Raw genomic sequence first — 12768 nt, 5'->3', positions numbered from 1 at the left:
AGGCTTAAATCATGTTTTAGTCTTTTTTTCCTGGTGTTGATTTTTTGATTTATCATTAAACTTTGTTCAATCCTGGCTTGGTCCTGGTGTGTTAGCTATTTCAATCCTGGTTAAAAATAATGTTTATTCTCCAAATCTACATATAACTCATACTATTATACCATTTAGACATCATTTAAAACAGATATTGTCTGTGTTTTTTTTATCTGAATACCATTTTTTATCTGTTATAATGCAGCCCTTAGAGCTGAGCCAGAGCCAGCCAGTTTCTGCCACAGACCACTTTAGACCACAACAGGAAAATGGTTCGGCCACACATTTACAAACACAAGCCACCGCCGGCAGCACAGGCTTTTACCTGATAAGGAAAGCCAATCACCACGAATGACCTTCAGACGCCTGGTCATTATAATCCTTATCACTCAATCTGCAGTGACACTCATTCACTTTGTTCACAGTTCAATCATGTATCCATGACACTTATCAAGAAGCGTTGTACCGATCTGTGTATTTTTGTTGCAATATTGAATCATTAAATAAGCTCATATTTTGATCAAGTTCTTCCAGAAGCCTGTAACTTCTGGTGTTTTCAGTTTAGAAAAGTTGTTGGTTTATGGCCTGCATAATCTGCCTCACCTCGTATGAAACACCTTGTCTTCATAATTCTTTCTTATAAGTCTTTGTGTGAAGTCTGATGCTGTGAAAGTAAAGTGCTATCACATCTTCCACTTCAAAGCCGTCACCGTTGTTCAAATTTGAGAAATACATCCCATGGACATGAAAATAATTCATTTAATTATTATATTTATATTTAAGATTTATTTAATTTACTCAAATCTATTTCTCTGCAGGAAAATTTGGTGATGTTTATAATGTAACATATGTGAACACAACGGTTACCTAGCAACCACACAGTAAACAAGGACCAAAAACCACATAAAGCCGGTGTTAGGCATGTGGGTTCCCTAAGCAGAAGTGCTCAGTGGTGCCCCCATGCCCTTTACCCACTTGGAACGTGTAAAAATACACAGGGGTTCGATGTCTGTTGTACAACCTTCAGGTGACTATTTTTGATGTTATTATTATATATATTTTTGTAAATATTGCATAAGTCACAACCCTAAGTGGGATCTGGGGGCTCTCATCCAAAAAGTATTCTATTTTCTGTATTCTGGTGCAGTTTAATAGTAGTAGTAGTAGTAGTAGTATAATATTATTAGCAACTCATTATGTTTATTATTGGGCCCCCCACAGTCCCTACATTTCCTTGCTCTGCCCCTGCTGAAGTGTCACCTGACGCCCTGTTCCTGCTCTTCTGCAGAACAGATCCAGGATCTAGAAAACATTACTGCCTGCAAACTATTAATGCTTTCTGTTACATTTATGAAAGCAAGATTTAGACGGTTGTAAGAAGAGGTTGAACTTCTTTGACTTTGTGCATTTTCGCCGCGCCAGCTGACACATGTTTCATTCTCTTTATTTCACGGTTTCTAATTGAATATGAGGCCAATTTTCAACACCTTTTTGCTATTTGTGATTTGTAAAAATGTGTAGTTCTTAGCTGTGCCCGTGTCTGTTTAAACCGTGGCTTGTGTAGCTGCCCCTTCATAGAGAGAGAGGCAACGCTTGAGTTCAAGTTTGAATTGATAAAACTAAAGACAGACTATGCCTACAGAAAGCTCCTGTTCAACTGTAAAAGGAACAGTGCAGCTGCAGCACAAATAGCCTCTGTCATTCAGTCCAAACCGGGTCAGGTTGGTGGCCTTCAGAGCACTTCATGCCCTACACACTGCGTGTTATGCGCTGAATGGGGCCAGCGGCACTGGATTTGACAAAATAATAATAACCGGTAAGATAACGTGTGTATTTCGTTAAATTATTCTTTTGTGTCAATTTCTATGTATAGTTGCTTATTGATGACAGAGGGATTTAGCTGTAGAACTCGTCTCTACTTCTTCTACAATTGCGTCTGTAGCTAAGTCCTGGTAAATCAAAGTTCAAAATTCACAGACAAAAAGGCGAATCGTTTCATAATCTCTTTCATATTAAAATAATCCCTTTTTGAAGGTACAGGATGCACCAGAATGCACCTGTATTTTTGGTTTCGTACAAGCAATTGCTTAGCCTCCATTTACTCTGATTCCTCATAAACAAACAAGGCCCTCTTGGATGCAGGAAGGAGCAGCCCTGAAGGCGGCTCTGATCTGAATGTATTACTGACCTGGACCACCGGCTCTCAGCACCTGCAGCAGGCCTTATTAATGCAGTGCACCTTTGTATGTGTTACACCGGTGCAGGGGAGCGCTGGGCCATAGGCATATATAGACTCACAGACTCTGTAGATTGTATATATGTGTGCAGAGCGCTGACGCAGCCCGGTGCCTCTGACACCGGCAGCTAAGGGTTACCACATCAGGTAAATGTAACACAAGCACTTCACAAGCTGCTGAAAGCTTTGCAAATCAAGGACACATAAGAGTACGGAAAAGGAAATTTTACAGGACTTTGCTCTGCACCTTCTGTCAGACTCCAGTTTGACTGAAAAATAGAAATACTTAGAAACCATGATCCATTTGTGCATCTGAGTGCCATATGTTATTTATTTGAAAGAAGAAAAACGAAAGAAAGGAAAATACAAAAAAATGCAAGATTCACAATCACTCAGTAAAATGAATTAGATATGACATTACACCTACTCTATACATTAAAATACTGTATTATCCAACGCTCATTAAAAGCAAAATATAAAAAGCACCAAACTATTTACAAATTAGTTACAGCAACAACAAAAAAGGTAATACCTTCACGAGAACTATGTAACAGACAGTTGGAGCCATTTTAACTGCTGTGCCTGCAAACATTCTATTTACAAATAAGAGTTCTATATCCATCTCCACCGCTCCATAGTTTAAGTCTGTCAGTAAAGTCCTCCGCGGTGCCCTCACACGGGGTATCCATATGTGGGGTCATAGTTGAGTGACTGTGTGTTTTTGGGGATTCCGTTGGAGCGCTGCGAGTCCCTGATGACGTTGGGTGGAAACCCGCTGACACTGGACTGGAGGCTCCTCACGCTGCTGTACTGGACCCCGTGGTGTGTGTGGTAGCTCAGGACGGAGCGCACGCTGGTGGCTCTGCTGGTGGGACGGCTCTCTGGGGCCTGGGCGTCCTCTCTGAGAAGGACAAGCGTGTAGAGATTAGTGTTGGTTTTTATTAGAAGGAAAAATGGAAAACAGTTTACAGCACTTAAGTAAGGTCAAACTGCCTGAAAACGTGGATAAAATTAATGAAAGTACTTATCTCGAGGGTAATGGCTCTATTGAATCTCTTTTCAATTGTGCATCCATCTATGGCCGTTCTAATAAATGGCTCTGATCACTTTAGGACAAATACTTTTTGAAAAACACAATTATTCTCAAATAGTCAGCAGAATAGAAAAATTTTTGAGGGTCAAATCCTTCTAAAACTATTCACAAACTAATTAAGAACTAGACCAAGATCACATGGTCATCTTAGGTTGAGACACTGCAGCCGAACAGGATAAAAACTTAAATTATGCAAATATGTCAAAATTGCACATATTGTGGACATTTAAATTTAAATGAAAAGAGCCAAGTTTAAATTTCTTTCATATTAGAAACAAAACATGTTCAGAGAGAATTTTCTCTTTTGAGGAAACATAGTCCAACTCAAAATGTACCTAAAATGTCCTATATTGCGTTTCTATTTTCTCCCCCTATTTTTTTCCCCACAAAACTTCTCCCTCTGTATGTTCCAATGGAATCGTGTTGATTTCAAGATTGTACAGTTTGGCGTGTGCAGGTGCTACTTTAAGCATTGATCTTTATAAAAAATGCATTTGCATATTTAAATCTATGGATGAGTGGATTGTATGAAACAATAGAAACAAATTAGGAGCAGATTGGACAATTGTGTTGTTTCCACATGAAAGCCAATGTTGAGAGAGCAAACTGACCATAAAATGAGTTTTTCCTGTCGTTTCTCACCTTAAATCCAATCATTTAAATAACATTATAATTGATATGTTTTTGATAATCATTGTGGTATGAGTTTAAAGCCTTTTCTTTTTGTTTTTAATTACATTTCAGTATTAACACTATTCAAAAGAAAGCCTGTTTATGTTTATTTCTTTAGATCATCTTGTTTGTGAGATGTGAAAGCTGAAGTTGTAACAAGAGTTTTGTCCGATTGCACTAAACGCAAAGGCCCCGGTGGTTCGTGCTCACCTGACTTCATTTGCTTGCTCTTTTTCATATCTCCTCTTGTTGCAGCAGCAGATGCAGAGCCAGATGAGCAGCAGGAGAAGGAGCAGGAGCAGCAGGGCGCCTATGACGGCCCCCACGATCATCCCCACTCTATTGGTCGCTGAAAGAACACGCAGAAATCGCATTTGTGAGCACAGCATTTAACACGTTGTAGCTGCATCGCACAATAACAGCAACAGAGGAAAAACAGCATATTTAGAGACAGCAATTAGATGTGACTTACGGTTGTACGCGCGCAGTACATATTTACACTGTCCCGACCCCACGGCGTTAGTCACCGCACACGCATAGGTCCCGACGTAGCTGTCTGTGTGGTTCTTTATCAACAGCTCCCCGGTGGAAGAGTCTTAGTGAGAGAACACACAATTCATAGGGTGTTCATGATGGAGCCGTGCAAGGTTAGCCAGGTATTGAAAAGGAGCATACATAGAAAAAGGGAGACGGGAAAAATAAACATTTTAAATTAGAAGCAAGGTTTTTTGATTTTTATGTTTTTGACTGAAAGCAAATATTCTTCTCTTTCAGGGGTTGACATTTCGTTGGGCCACAAGCGTCCTCTCACTCACAGTGGTTGATAATGAACTACATCTAATCCTTTTGTGAAGTGAATCTGTCCTTGAAAACGCTACTTCAGACCAACTGCATAAAAGAGATCGGGCAATAAAGAATAATGTCCTTAAGCTAAAATGTACATAACTGTCCAGAATCCTTATTAAAACAAAATTGATCGTCATTACCCAACCAGATCATCATATTCGCTCCTATATTGTTGTTGTTTTCCCTTATAGCAAAGTACAGTTTTATAATCGTTTCTTAGACATCAGAAACTTAATATCAAAATTATGTTCATATTGATAACATTTTTAGACGGTCAGAAATTGTAATAATTATCAAGATTATTGTTAATTGCAATCTTTTTGGCCGTGATAATAATTGTGATGCAGAATTTTAATATTGCCAACTGCTCAATGCACGTATTGTGAACTTATTGTGAAGTTTACAGTTTGACATAAATAAGCTGTAAAAAAAATGTTTTTTACATGGTTTTCTTCTTTTGACACTGAACAACAATCTTTGGAGTAACTTCAAAATCAGAGCTGCTTCTGACAATACATTTAAAAAAAAAATTCAAAACGCCTCTATGGGAACTTTTGTGTTCTGGCGTTCTTGTTCTGTGACATTGAACTAGAAATAAAAGTGTTATAACTTTGACAAATGATACCTCAGTATGTTATGTTCACAAAAGCACATATTCACCAGATCAGGCTTACATGAGTTTCCTTGAGTTTACCTTGGGTGGCGGCGTTGGGCATGGGTCCTCCTGATTCTCTTGTCCATGAATAAGTGATGGGTGTGGAGCCCTGTGAGGACTTACAGCGCAGAGACACGGGGCTGCCTTTCTCCTCGCCGCCCTCAACCCAGCACTTTGGTGTGGACGGCGGCACTGAAGAATATAAACACATGAGACCATCAGAAGGACAGATTTTATTTATTTATTTATTTTTTGCATTATTGGATGGGACAGTATAAAGAGCAGGGGAGACATTCAGCAAATTGTCAGAGCCAGGAACTGATCTCAAAATGCTGACGTGGCACAGAGGCCTCCATATGTGCCCCAGCTCAGACCACTCCACCACCGGGCAGCACAAAAAATATGATTTTCATTGCGTTAAAAACATGATCAACTCATTTATTTATTTATTTGTCTATGGGAGTTTTTATTTATTTATAGGAGATCTTCTACTGAAAGTGTTTTTCAGACTTCCTATAAGTGATCTGTTCTTCTGTATCTACCTCTGTATCTACCTGCGTTGCACCAATGAAATTTCCCCATGTGGGACAATAAAGGAATATCTTATCTTATCTTATCTTATCTTAAACACATTTTTAGTTGCATTTTTGAATAATATTGAGTACAAAACGTGAAAAACCACAGTCTGCTTGTCGTCAGAGCGCTGGTCAATGCAATTGCAGATGCAGCAGTGAGACCCCTGTGCCTGGGGTTTTAATAAACTTGCTCTTTAAATAGACATGGCAAGAATTGAGTGAATTACATTAAGTTCAAATACATGTATAAAAATGTACTCATAACGTACAAACACCAAACTCATCTACTCAATTACAGTACCGTGTCATAATTAAATCAGAGTTGGAATCTCCCCAGCTTTCTTTCATTTCGGGTAATATATTATACGTCATCAAGCAACAAAACAAAACAAATACATAAAACCTGCTCGGTGCAATTACATTCCCAGTGGCAGGTATCGTGACGACCGACTCAAAGCAGAGACTCTGAACAGGTCGGACCTGAAACAGAGGCATGTCCTGTCACTCACCCAACACCACCAGAGTGACTTTCCTTGTGTCCACGCCAGGTGCTTTCTTCACTTTGCACTGGTATGTGGCCGTGTCTTTAGCCTGTATGTTGGACAGGGAGACCGAGGCGTCGCCGTTCTTAGGGTCTGCGATGAACTTGAGCCTGTCCTTGAGACCCCAGGTGCCGTAGTAATGCGTACTGCCCCCCGTGTACGACAGGATCTGGAACGCACAGTGTTACACATTCAGATGACGTAAGGCGGGTGTTATTGGCGTCTTCAAATGTGTGACAGATATTTCACATCCTCATCAGAGCATGTCGGAACTGTCTTGACAATATCCCTGTCTGACAGATTTATATGTCGTCTGTGTCGAGGTGTGAGCACTGTTGTTTTGTGTTAATTTACTTTCGCTAATGCGGTTATGCCCTTTTCTCTTCCCTGGGATAACCTCAGCAGAGAATCACATGTTTGTTTGGCACAGATTTAAGGGCTGAAAGTTAAAATCAAAAACTAATCTGTTATTGATGTATTAGTTAACTAGTTTAGTCATCAAAAATGGTTATCTGCACTATAAACAGACTCCAACACATGCCATGGGCAGAAAGAAGAGGTTTATGACTTGGACAAAGAAAGAATTAAACAAGTACAGTTAAAGTTTTTGATTAAAACCTACTGTTTTTACACGTAACTGATCAATTAATCCAAAGAATAATGGATAGATTAATCGATTATCATAGCTAGTTGCAGCGAGGAATGCAACGAAATCGAGGATTATTGTAAGAAGAAACATCACAATATAACGATAATCCAAGAGTATCGACAAGTCAATCATTCATTTTCTTTCTTCTAATATATTACTGTTCCAATAGTACATGACCAGCTTTATTAAATCAATAATAAAGTAAAGTTATTGTGACATAAACTGCCAGGAGTACAGATTAAAATGACAATACTTTGCTTCTGAAATGGTCACGTTTAATTCGTTTTTGTGATTTTTTTGGAGCTTGAAGAACCATCTCTAGTTGCAACAGCTTTATAAGTTCTTTCTGAGGCAACATTTCCCAGTCATTATTCTATTTACATTTAAATTAAACATGAATATCTTGAGCGTAGAATGAAAACAGTTCTTATGGTGCTTATACAGTAGGTTGGGGGGGTCTTACCAGTGAGTCTTTCTGTGTCATGTCTGGACTGAGATTGGACCACTCGATGTCCAGCTCCCCTGTGTCCTGCGCGCCCGGTGAGAAGGTGCAGCCCATGGTGACGGTCTCCCCTTGGGCTTTCTGAATGGTTTGAGGCCCCGTCGACGTCACCTGCATCGCATTTGTGACCCCTGGACAAATAAAAGCTCCTGTCACATCATATTATAGAATGTATTGTGCAAACACGGAGGTCGAGATTATCGCAAATAGAATCCTGAAGGAAAATGTTTCAAGCTATATCCAAAAACACATCTAAATGTAAAGAACTTTGGCTATGTCTTTGTCCGTTTATTAACTTTATTTTGCCATTCGGAAAGTTTGATTCCATTAAGCTGGTCGAAAACGTGAGGAATTTAGACAATGGCAATGAAAGGAAATTAAAGATTTTTTTTTTGTTTGTCATTTATAAGAATCATTAAATCGGGATGTTTTTCTCACAATAACCGATGTCAGAAGTGCTGCGTCTGAACTTGGATACACTCTATATTGGGAAAGTTTGGAACAATAAGAGCTACATAATAACTGCAGTCTGCCAGTTGAAAAAAAAGTCGCAGTTACAAGAGCAAAAATTGTTGTCTTGCCTTCGCAACCGGTCTTTTCCAAACTCACTTACATGCTAAAACCTTTGTACAATTCCCACTTCTTACAGATCAACAGGAAATTATGTGTTATTTACTTCTGTGGCCATGCATTATGTCATTCTGAAAATGGCAACAATGTTTTGAAAAATCTGTAGCGCAGGAAGGACTCGTGTTTATTTTGGTGATAAAATTGGAGAAGTCGGATTGACATGATGCGGGGGTAAACATGACAAAAACTAAAATGATGCAGCCAAAGTGAGGATGCTTTTTAAGTTTAGTGAAAGAGTGTTGATGTGAAATGGCGGTGGAAGACTGCAGGGAATTCAGTGCTGATGCTAAAATATACACATTGGCCAAACGAGAACATGAAATAAATTAATTTATCTTTTTCTGCTCTTCTTAATGCCATTCACGCTTTGGGCCTGTGCACACAAACACTCCGGTGTGAAGTAGGAGAGCTGATCTGAGACTAATTAGCTTCTTAATTCATTCTGAGTTCGCAGTAGGAACCCAAGTAAAAGTAGTGATTTGGGCTGAAAATTGGATGCATGCTTATCTAAAACCCACTAGGCTCATTAATTGTTTTAAATATAGGTGTTAAGGATAAAGCTGGGCATGTTTGTTGAAATTAGATACAGACATACAGTTAAATGTATGTCGTGACACACCCACATCCAGTTATGGTTTAATTACAGTTTCAATGTCATCAGCAGCAGTTTGTAGAGAAAGGTCTCACAATAAACGTATAATGCATTAACAGCTGATTCAAGTTCCTGTCACTATTGAAGAAAAGTGTTCTAGCCTATGCTGTATTTACTGGTGTCGCTTACATTTTACAGTGATTGACTGTTGACTTTGTCTTGAGCTTTAATATGTTTGTTTTTATGTTGCCTGTATTGTCCAGAAGGATATCTCTGGATGTATTAGACACGGCTGCTTACGAAGTAAAACATCAGGGGATTAAAAACAAACAGCAGATCAAACCAGAATCAACAAGCAAAGCACGACACATTTTTTAATTTAGGTTTTGTTCAAAATAATAAGGGACCAATGAGCCCTTTTATTTTGTAAGGGTCATGGAAATAAACAAATGTGATTGCACGGTTCGTTTGAGTTTGGCTCGAGGTGCTGTGCAAGGTATTGTGTATTCTGGACCCCAGGCAAATATTTATTCACACCTACCCAGATAATAATGATAACAATAATAATGCCTTGGATTGTATTGCTCCTGCCAAGACACTCAGGGCGCTTTACAACGCTTTACTCGCCACATTCACACACAGTGAGTGAATCCTCTTTCATACATCACTATAGGCCACGGTTTGGGGAGGCCTGGCTTTTTCAGATGGGGTTTTTAGTTCATGCGTTTCTTTTAAACCCATCCATTGTTGTGGTCCAAAAGCAAATGTGCTTTGGTGATTTATCTGCAAGTACCAAGCTTGTTTGTACGTCGTCCTGGGGTTTCCAAAACAATAGACTGACTCTAATGGAACGAAACATCACTTCTCTCTGCCACACCTATTTCCTCTTCTGTTATACCCACCTAATGTTGCTGCACCATATTTCATGTCACAAACACCCAGTGGTTCATCTGTATGTCTACATTGAGCTATGCAGGCCTGAGATGCACAAATATTTACTCTGAGGATTCCCCGCCGGGCAAAGCAAACAAATGAGCTAACTGGCCGATCAGCTCGGTTTGAAACAGGTATTCAAATGTGACACTGGCCTTAGCCATTTGGCCGCTAAAAATGTAAACTATTTTAACTGAACAAACTGCCCCACCCCTAGTTTACTTGGTCTCCCTTGAAAGCAGATCTAATTATGTAACTCAATGGTGTCTCTTACGAATGAAACTGGGAGTGTCAACTGTCGACACACAATCTGCCAATGATAAATAAAAGTCTATTAGCGCTGTACATCTTAAGTCGTTTAGTCGATTAATAGGTCGATGGCGTCTTAGTCAACCAATATTAGTTTGAGCTGACTCATTTATCTGGACATTAAAGATTTGTATGTGACAAGAGCCGCTTTGTGCTGCAGCCTCTTGACCAGGTCGGCGTTGTAAATGAGAACTGTCTCTCAATGGAGCTGCCTGGATAAAGAACAGATACATCGATAAATAAAAGAGTAATGCAGAAGACATGGAGTGAGTCCGCTGAAGATTTGGAAGTAAACTATAAATGTAATATGACTTTTTGAATATCCGTGTACTTTCCTGTATAAATGTCTGTTTTTTGCATGAACTCTTAGTCTCGTCTTGGTCTTGCGAGTGCCGTTTGGATCAGATACATAGAGATACTAGTGTTGAGAGCTTATGCCATGCACCCTAAAGGGAATTACTTTAGTCGACCAAAAATTGTCTTCTTTCGACTACAGCCCTACCTAAACTGACAATGCTAAGAATTTCTGTCATTAATTAGAAGAGGAATAATATACTCTACTCTAGTCGCAGTAGCAGAAAGAAGTGTAGTATGGTAATTTAGTAATGGCTGTAGGCTTACATTAAAAGTGGTAATAACCAGAGTGGGATGCAGTTGGTTTAATATTCAACAGTAAAGTGCTGTTTTAGTTGCTCTATAGAATGACAAAGACAAAACTTCTCGTAGTTGTAGTTAAAGATAATAAGCGCATCTCCACAAAACAAGGATAATCTCCCTTAGCACCTAATCTGTCTTTAAAGCTCTGCCTGTCCCCACTGTGGGCATTTGATTTAATTTTCCGAGCGTTTTATGTTTTTCTTATATAAACTCGTGCTGCTTGGCGGGAAGCCTGACACTAATTCCTCTACTGGGGACTGTAAAGTCTCTCAGGCTCTTTGCTTTTGAAACGCTCCAAGCAGTTTGACCCTCAGCAGCAGCCATAGCAGCAGAAATAAAAGTTTTTTTAAATGATGCAATGCGGGGAACTTGTCAAATGCACCTATATTAAGTACATGGTTGGGTGACCCTGTGCTGTGTAATGCAGAGAGTTTTAGAGGCAGGGCGAGTCAGACTGGCCCTTTTGCCTCACAGATATTCAAGGTGCTGCTTCAGAAAAAAAAGGTCAAGCAAAACCAACGTCTTCCATTTAACTATCACAAAAACATGTTTTCTACATTTAGCAAACCAAAACTATTCAATGTATGAAATGCTTCTGCTCTACCAAGACTTTCTACTGTCAATTACTGCATTTGTTTAGTACATTTTAAAGTCATTATTAGGAAAAAACATTGCTGATGTGTACGAAAAATGCAATTAGATAAATAATTAACCCCATTTTACAGTATTCTTTAGATAAATCTTTGCCATTTTTGGTGCTAGAAAAAGAAAAGACTTACCTGTGTAAAGTAGAGCCAGAAACAACATCGCAGCGTTTAACTTCACATTTGAAAATGCCATTTTAAAAACCTAAGAGAAAAAGCACGGTGACAGTTTAGACTTTAGTATTCTTCTTTTTTTTTAAAGATTCAACTTTTAACATCAAAAAGGTTTCAGATCGAGGCCAGAAGCATTTAAAAAAGTTGCTGAACCATCTACATTAAAAAAACGTACTGTATGTGACACTATAGCTCTGTAAAGGTCATGGATCATTTTCACAGGTCAAATGTCACCTTTTATTTGAAACTACTCAAACTTATTAATGTATGGGTTTCAGAACGATGAGAAGTAGGACTGTTGCCATTGTCATAGCCATTAACAATAAAAATAAAAAAACAACTAAATATTATAGCATTTGAACAGGAGAAAGTTAGTGTCCAGATGTGCCAAACGACCATCGCGATTGGCCAAAAGAATATTAAAAAAGTAAACAACAACGTGATATGCTGCTGGGTCTTTACTGGAACAAAAAAAGAAACATTTATCACACTAAGATATCAGAATACCTTTGGAGATTTTAAGATGAATGCTAAACCTAAGCATTGGTTTAGCATTCATCTTAAAATCTCCACTCGATGACTGTAAAGTCTCTACATGTGATGACACAATGTCTTTAAACGGCAGTGTAAGGAGCAATGTGACGTTTGCAGGTTCCATAAAAGAGGAGCTTGGTCTTCAGATCCCTTTAGTATAATGTTAAGTTGAAATAAGTAAACCTACCTTAATGTTGATGTGAAAAACAGCTGTAGAGTAATAATCCCAGGTGTTGAGTGCTGTTGTGTTGGAGTAAGACTTACTGTAGGTGAAACTCTGGAGAGGCGACTTGGGCCCCACCCTCTTTCGGAGCACAGTTCATGTGGAGGTCACGCCCAGTCTCTCACACCAATGAAACTGCTCTGTTGTTGACTGTAGATGTGAAGAGCTGGGCCTTAATGTAATATGCAGATAACCAGGCTAAAAATAAACTTGTTTAGGTTGTTTTTTTTTTAACTCAAAGTGCATTTGGCAGATTCTCATGTTTTTCC

The 12768-nt window shown here is 39.0% G+C and overlaps 1 protein-coding gene across 1 annotated transcript; it reads right to left on the bottom strand.

Moving 5' to 3' along the window:
* Positions 1-2568: 2568 nt before the first annotated feature.
* vsig8b (V-set and immunoglobulin domain containing 8b) lies at positions 2569-12482 on the bottom strand. The gene is made up of 8 exons (XM_072432972.1): positions 12464-12482; positions 11704-11773; positions 7765-7934; positions 6620-6821; positions 5575-5727; positions 4507-4629; positions 4245-4383; positions 2569-3170 (listed from the first exon to the last, which is right to left on the bottom strand). Exons 2-8 carry the CDS (start codon positions 11762-11764, stop codon positions 2942-2944), a joined length of 1077 nt encoding a protein of 358 aa, XP_072289073.1. The 5' UTR covers positions 11765-11773; positions 12464-12482; the 3' UTR covers positions 2569-2941.
* Positions 12483-12768: the final 286 nt, after the last annotated feature.

The sequence above is a fragment of the Eucyclogobius newberryi genome, unplaced genomic scaffold, assembly GCF_026437365.1.
Source record: "Eucyclogobius newberryi isolate DKJ021-1_F unplaced genomic scaffold, fEucNew1.0.hap1 SCAF_6, whole genome shotgun sequence".
In the NCBI taxonomy this organism is placed as follows: domain Eukaryota; kingdom Metazoa; phylum Chordata; class Actinopteri; order Gobiiformes; family Gobiidae; genus Eucyclogobius; species Eucyclogobius newberryi.
Note: the sequence above shows the minus strand (reverse complement) of the source record. Positions and strands in the feature narration are given on the sequence as shown.